The sequence below is a fragment of the Piliocolobus tephrosceles genome, chromosome 9, assembly GCF_002776525.5.
Source record: "Piliocolobus tephrosceles isolate RC106 chromosome 9, ASM277652v3, whole genome shotgun sequence".
NCBI classification, from domain to species: Eukaryota; Metazoa; Chordata; class Mammalia; order Primates; family Cercopithecidae; genus Piliocolobus; species Piliocolobus tephrosceles.
This window is the reverse complement of record NC_045442.1, coordinates 80,262,615-80,270,163: the sequence shown is the minus strand read 5'-3', so window position 1 is coordinate 80,270,163 and position 7,549 is coordinate 80,262,615. Positions and strand designations below refer to the sequence as shown.

At 37.3% G+C, this 7,549-nt stretch overlaps 1 protein-coding gene across 1 annotated transcript in view; it reads right to left on the bottom strand.

Moving 5' to 3' along the window:
- Nucleotides 1-2,548: 2,548 nt before the first annotated feature.
- Nucleotides 2,549-7,549, bottom strand: part of GHITM (growth hormone inducible transmembrane protein) — a 15,994-nt gene continuing 10,993 nt past the window's right edge. Inside the window, exons 6-9 of the mRNA XM_023226102.2 lie at nt 6,936-7,044; nt 5,523-5,711; nt 4,874-5,045; nt 2,549-3,465 (exon numbers count right to left, since the gene is read on the bottom strand). Of these exons, the coding sequence (XP_023081870.1) occupies nt 3,381-3,465; nt 4,874-5,045; nt 5,523-5,711; nt 6,936-7,044 (555 nt within the window). The 3' untranslated portion in view covers nt 2,549-3,380. The remainder of the gene's footprint in view (nt 3,466-4,873; nt 5,046-5,522; nt 5,712-6,935; nt 7,045-7,549) is intronic.

Genomic DNA, 7,549 nt, shown 5'->3' with positions numbered 1-7,549 from the left:
TCTCCTGCCTCAGCCTCCCGAGTAGCTGAGACTACAGGCGGCCGCCACCTCGCCCAGCTAGTTTTTGTATTTTTAGTAGAGACGGGGTTTCACCGTGTTAGCCAGGATGGTCTCGATCTCCTGACCTCGTGATCCACCCGTCTCGGCCTCCCAAAGTGCTGGGATTACAGGCTTGAGCCACCGTGCCCGGCCTTAAAATTTCTTGTAGAGATGGGTTTGTTGTGCAGACTGGTCTTGAACTCCTGGGATCAAGCAATCCTCCTGCCTCAGCCTCCCAAAGCATTGGGATTACAGGCATGAGCCACCACGCCTGGAGGTTTTAATGTGTCAGGCAAAGAACACACCCGCAGCAAGTGGGAAATCCAGCTTCAAGACAATTTCCATTTCTTACCATCTTTTTCCACTTTGTCCATCTCTCCCTGCAACCCTCCTCCATCAATCATCCATTTTATAAAATGCCCATACTACCTACTCTTACTCTCAAAAATTTCCTCCTGGGTCATCTTAGAAACTTATTATTCAGTCTGCATTTCATTTTGCTTACCTTTCTGTGACACTCATCCAATGGCCTATGGCCGTGTTTACACGGATTTGATATGCTTTAGAAGGCAATTACTTTTATTCATCATTGCCTCCCCTGGGCCCAGCTAGCATGGCACCTGTTACATAAAAAATTCATGTTTTCTGACTGTTCAGTAGATACCATTTTAAGCAACAACTCAAGGGCCTTTTTCTTGGGATTATTTTAAAATGTTTCATTTATCCTTTAGTATTTCAGATGATGTCAGAAAATGAAAAATGGACATTTTCCTTTTTTACCTAAAGCCTATCACTTTGCAGGTCATTACTCTTTGCAGTGAATGAGAAAAAAAAACAAAAACAAAAAACTCTGTGGTATGTTAACAAGAGCCAAGAAACTAGTGATTGTTTTTCTATTGCCATTTTACAACTAGTATATTTTACAAATGACCACATTTTATGTATCAACTTACCTTTTATATGTTATTTATTTTTTTGGAGACGGAGTCTCGCTCTGTTGCCATGCTGGAGTGCAGTGGCACCATCTTGGCTCACAGCAACCTCTGCCTCCTCGGTTCAAGCGGTTCTCCTGCCTCAGCCTCCTGATACCTGGACTACAGGTGCGCGCCACCACGCCCAGCTAATTTTTGTATTTTTAGTAGAGACAGGGTTTCACCATGTTGACCAGGATGGTCTCCATCTCTTGATCTTGTGATCCACCTGCCTCGGCCTCCCAAAGTGCTGGGATTACAGGCGTGAGCCACCGCACCCAGCCACCTTTTATATGTGATTTTACACAGTCTTCATTGTCTTAGCAAAGTCAGAAGAAGTCCAATAACATAATGTCATTAACAACAACAACAACAACAAAACAAAACAACCCAGGATGGGGGCAGTGGCTCAAGCCAGTAAAGTCAGCACTTAGGAAGGCCAAGGTGAGTGGATTGTTTGAGCCCAATTCGAGACCAAACTGAACCCCTCTACTAAAAAAAAAAAAAAAGCAAAACAGTAAAAAAAACCCTTGGTTTTCTAGATAAGCTGCCTGATACCATCACTGAAATTATATCATTTTGTGTGTGAGTGATATTAATTTAAAAAAGACATAAACTTTGGGTTCTAAAAGGTGACTTACAGAAAACAAAGCACTTTAAGATCATACTGATATGGGTATCAGGATGGGGTGGAGAAAAATAGAAAATTGGCATTTACATTTTTACTAATAAAAATGTGAGCATCAATAGCTAAGACTTATGTAATGCTTACTAAGTGCCTGCACGTTTAACCATAACCCTGTAAGACAGGTTCCAATATATTCATTTTACAGGAGAGGAAACTGGGCACACAGAGGTTAAGTAATTTGCCCAAGGTCACATAAGAAATGAGTTGGTATTCAGATAGAGGTAGTGTAGCTACAAGTATCATGTACTTATCACACTGCACTATATTACACTGGCAAGAAACTAAGTTGCTTTCTTGAACAAATCCCTATTCAAATGGCATGCATATGATTCACTAGGAAAAATCAGACCCATCACCAGCTGGCTGAAACCTTTGTTTCAGAAATAAGCATCCTATGTACTTGGAGATGATTACTTCTGGATTACTGTAATAAATATTTGTCAAAAATAGCAATTATCTCAGTCATCATACAGACTTCTTTTCCTTCATTAAAGACTTCCAAAAATAACTTCTGTATCAAAAAACTTACAAATGTCAAGAAAGTAATGGTGTAGCAGTGTAAGAGAAGTAAATTCTGCTAGGGGAAACTAATGAAGAATTTCCCTCATTAAGCTTTTGGGTTGATATATTTCATTAAGACAGAATTAGTTCTGTGTGCTTTGCTTTTTAGTGCTTAGTCTGAGAGGGAATGCAAGAACCCAAAAGTCTTAGGAGAAAAATTGCTTTCATAATTTTAAGTGTAAGCCACAAACAGGCTTTTCTATAAAGGCTTCAAAGCTTGAAGAGATGATCAAAGCAAGCTGTATTCAATTAGTTCAATAAATATGCAAAAATAAAAAACACTTAGCAGTCATGAGTATACTATTTGTATTCTGGAAAAAGCAACATATTTCATGCTTTGAATATTTTCTCTTGAGAATAGTTTTAAAGTTATTTCCTTTTGTAACATTCAAAAGTAAAACACACATATATAATTCCATCAAGGATTCTCTGTATGATTAACATTCTGTACTTTCCTAACAAGTCAAACATGACCACATCTATATTGGAAAGACAGCACTGAGAAGCAACAGCAGGAGAATGCATCATCTGTGTCTGTTTCAGGATTAACAGTTTTGTTAAGTTCAGCAGATGAATGTAACAATGATCATTTGTTTCCAAATACCCAGGTGTTTCTTACTGGCTCCTCACTAATCAATCACATACGTGCTAAGACCTAAGTATTTTTAAAAAAAAGGCTGCAGGTGACTCCTTCTCTCTGGTCCCTTTACCAAAGCTCCAAATCACTTATGATATTAATTACAATATTCTGCACTCCAAAAACTATGCAAACACAGGTTTGCTAAATTTTACCTACTTAGCAAACCTACTAAATTTTAAAGTAGAAAAAACACATTCTCATGATACAAACTTTAGTTTTCACATTCACTACAACGTTTTAAAAGCACTCAAACATGAGAATTGAAAATGTGTGTGCTTATTTGGGAGTGGATTACTGCATTTATTCTCCAGAAAAAAAAGCAGACCTGAGGCATCACATTACTGGAACATTTAAACATGATGACATGTTCTTATCTTCTAAACTTCAACGAAAGCTGCTTGTACAAACTATTTAATGCATATCTGCCCCATTAAACAAGCAAGATGTTTGATGTAGCAGCGAAGCCAGACACTGAGTCACTTCATTTCTTTCTGTTGCTTCCAGTTGCTAGCATAGTTGCAACTCGTATAAATATATTTAATGTATCCATGTAGATATTCAGCATCCTAGAAAAGAAAATTATGCCCATTACATATGATGCAATTCTAATAGCGATGATGAATTCTTAATATAGAAAAGAAGAAAAAGCAGTACTATTTGTCTTAGTGATATAAAATGGATATTAAAAATAAGATGTTTAACTGCCAACTAATGAAATCCTAGACTAGAAAATAGTTAAGGCCTTCCTTTTGGCAGACTCATCTTTTAAATGTTAAAGAGCAGTTAAAAAAAAATCATTATTTTGTTCTCTGACACTCTGCATATATCAACTTGCAAAGAAAACTAGGTGGCAGACAATGAAATAATCAAAACAAGACCAAAGAAACACTTTTATTAAAACCTGTTAGACACAAGTCTGGCATTTTTTAAATATAAAAGATCCACTTCACCCCTCTAAAAAAAACTTCCACAGATCTGAAAGCTTTACAGCAACTTTTTTCCCCTTAAGCCATTACATTGTTTTATTTTTAGATAAAGAAAATCAAATTACTTTAAAAAAATTGTGACAGACACAATGAAACTGACTCAAGAAAATTGTTTAAATAAAATAACCTACTTTGGTAGACTCCAAGAAAAAAGAAAAAAAAAAACATAATAACAATGCCAACTAAAGTTGCCTATCTCTGAAATTAGAATCTTTATACTGAAGAGTTTCTAATTTCTAGAAGTATAAAATAGGCTGTTCTATTAAAAATTGCAAGTCAATTATATACCTTTTCCAATAAATAATACTTGACTAATACATTTCTTCAGTTTTAAAGTCTGCAAAATACACTAACGAAATTAAGTGACCATAAAGTCTGCAAAATACACTAACGAAATTAAGTGACCAATAAGAGCACGTTATTTATTGTACCCTGAGGCTGGCTCACAAAAATAGACAAAATATTCTGACAATGGAATGCACTAAGTTGCAATATAATCAGAGGTTTTTTGGATAGTTTACTAAACAGAGAACAGACCAAACTGCAACAAAAGTAAAATAGGAAATCTGACAAAGCCATTGGTGTGGTTTAAGCTGTGACCCTCCTCCGCCCCCACAACGAAGTATGATGAAATCCTAAGCCCCGGTACACAGGAAGAGCACGATGTGAAGATGGAGGCAGAGACTGGAATGATCCATCTACAAGCCAAGGAATGTCAAGGACTGCCAGCAGTAACAAGAAGCTGAGAGGCAGGGAACAGATTTTCCCTCAGGGCCCTCAGAAGTACAACCCTGCTAACACCTTGAGTTTAGATTTCTGGCCTCCAGAACTACAAGAGAATCATGTTTTGTTTTAAGCCACCCAGTTTGCGATACTTTGTTAACAGTATCCCTAGAAAACTAACACAGCCATAAAACAAAACAGGTCAAATACACACAAGCATCCTTATGTGACAGAGTAACAGTGTTAAGTAAAAAGCATTACTTACGAGTTAATGGGATCATATTTTTGAACTCCATACGCTGGTAACACTTCTGCACGCTTGATTACTTTCTGGGTATCATACAAGAGGAACATGCTGAAAAGAACTAATCCACCATACATTGCCACTGAGTAAAGAGTGGCACCAGCCACAGTGGTAGGTGGAAGAAACATAGATCCTGAAATCAAAATGCAAAAACAATCAAGATTTTTTTTAAAAAAGGATTTCGAATAACTGAGTTTATGATTTATATTACTCAAAAAAAAAAAAAACTTCTTGGTATACTGTGCAGGTAAGACGACATCTGGGTATACGTACTGTCTAATCTTATTTGTATTAGTTCAAAATCCATGATACTCATTCCTCCAACGAGCCACTTGCCCATTTCACAGCAAGGTTCTTGCATTGCACCAGAACAATATTCATGTTCTCCAGACCAACTTTCCCATTTTAGATGTGTTTGGTAAAGCCAGTAATAATGGTTGACCATGTTGCCATGATTTTTATATGATGCCAATAGTAAAATCCAGTCAAATTAGCATCAATCTTTAAAAAAAGTTTTAAAATAAATGACTCGGTCAATTAGGATATTGGAGTATTTCAGGTTACAGGAAACTATGCATCAAGAATTAAGTGTAAAAACACAGCAGCTTACCCAGTGAGGACACAAAGACGAAACCCAGGCCCACTCCCAGGGGCGCACCCATGTCCAGAAACTTTTCACTGGGCGCACACATGGCCACAGTGGAGAGGCCTCCCACAATGCCAGCTGTGTACCATGCAGCTCTGATGAGAAGAGGACCCCCTAATATTGTCAGAGGAGCCACCACTGCACCCATCACACCTGGAGAAAGAGCAAGTGCTCATTAAGTATTTACTAAATAACAAGCAAAAGGAAAATAACACTTCTAACATGCCACTTTATATTATACCCTACTGTTTAAGCACTATGATTCAAAAAGTTCTGCCTTTTAGATGATACTACCCCCACCAAATTCTACAACCCAAACTGGTGACTACTCAAATTCTGTATCACAACATTAACACTATTCCTAATCAATCACACTCACAAGCAAACACTCATCTACTTATTTAGTAACCATCAAATTCCATGCAGCTATTTGAATCTGATCTTAACACTAGTTTCTACAACATTCATATAATTGAGATAAACAAGCTTAAAACAAGTAACTCAAAGTCAAACCTACTACTATCAAAAGCGAAAAGCATACAATGATAAACGTAAAGTGTGGGGACTTCTAAGATAGACACTGCTGTTGCTTTACGTAATAAGGATTGCTAATAGCTTATAAATAATTTTAGTTGTCAGATATTTATAAGTAATTTCATAAAAATTACAGTAAAAATTTTACCAATAATTTAACCAAGGTAAAGGAACTCCTTAACTGAAAAAAATCTTAGATAATGCATTATTTCAGTGCTAAGCAGAGTAAGTTACCTTTTACTTAAATGCAGTTTACCTCACAGACTAGGCACAAAGCTATCTTTATACTGAATTTTCAATACTAGTTTAAAGAGTAACACTTCTAGATCAAGCTATATGGTTAACAAGGTATACTATCTCATGATGATGAATAATTTAAAAATACTTTTTGCTCTAGGCAAAACAGTGGGTGAAATTTCTACACAGAACACTTCTGTTAGGACTCCTCTCAGTTTTTTGTATTTTGCAGCAACATTTTCAGCACAACTTTCTCTATCCTCAGTTTTTAATTTTTCTAAATATACCAGACAAAAACAACTCTCAAATGATGCATACTAGATATAAAGCCCTCCTGGTATTAAACAAAATACACAAAAGTAAATCTCTGCATATACTAGAATGTCAGAAGACACAAGTTTCGTAATGAAGATGTCCATGGTCTTAGTAGCAAAATCAACCTTTCGAAGCAAAGGTCTGGCAAAAAGGCAGCCAGTAATGACTGAAGAAAATTGTGTCTTCTAAACATGAGGTTTAAATTCCATGTAGGTCATTTACAATTGGCAAGAGCCACCCAAAAAAGGTAGTAGTCAAGGTTGTCTCATAACAATTTAAAACAGAACATACCAGAATGTAGCAACCAGGCAAGATGCTTTGGGCCTGGGCTCTGGTCATATGGTATTGATCGTACCAGCATTCCAGCTCCAATCATGGCTGCAAAGGTCATACCAATTGTCTGAAAGACAAGTACTATTAAGAAAAACTGATCCTTATATGAAAACAAAGCAGAAACCCACAGGTTTGAAGTCCAATTAGTTATTTCTAATACTAGTTGTAAAAATATTAAAGATAATAAATCAAAGCTTAAGGTCAGGTGTGGCGGCTCATGCCTGCAATCCCAGCACTTTGGGAGGCTGGGGCGGGTGGATCACCTGAGGTCAGGAGTTCGAGACCAGCCTCACTAACATGGTGAAATCCCGTCTTACTGAAAATACAAAAATTAGCCAGGTGCGGTGGTGCATGCCTGTAGTCCCAGCTACTTGGAAGGCTGAGGCAGGAAAATCACTTGAACCAGGGAGGTGGAGGTTACTATGAGCCAAGATCGTGCCACTGCACTCTAGCCTGGGCAACAGAGCGAGACTCCATCTCAAAAAAAATAAAAAAATCAAAGCTTTTATTTTTCTGCCACATTAAAAGCTCTGAGTTGGCTGGGCGCGGTGGCTCACGCCTGTAATCCCAGC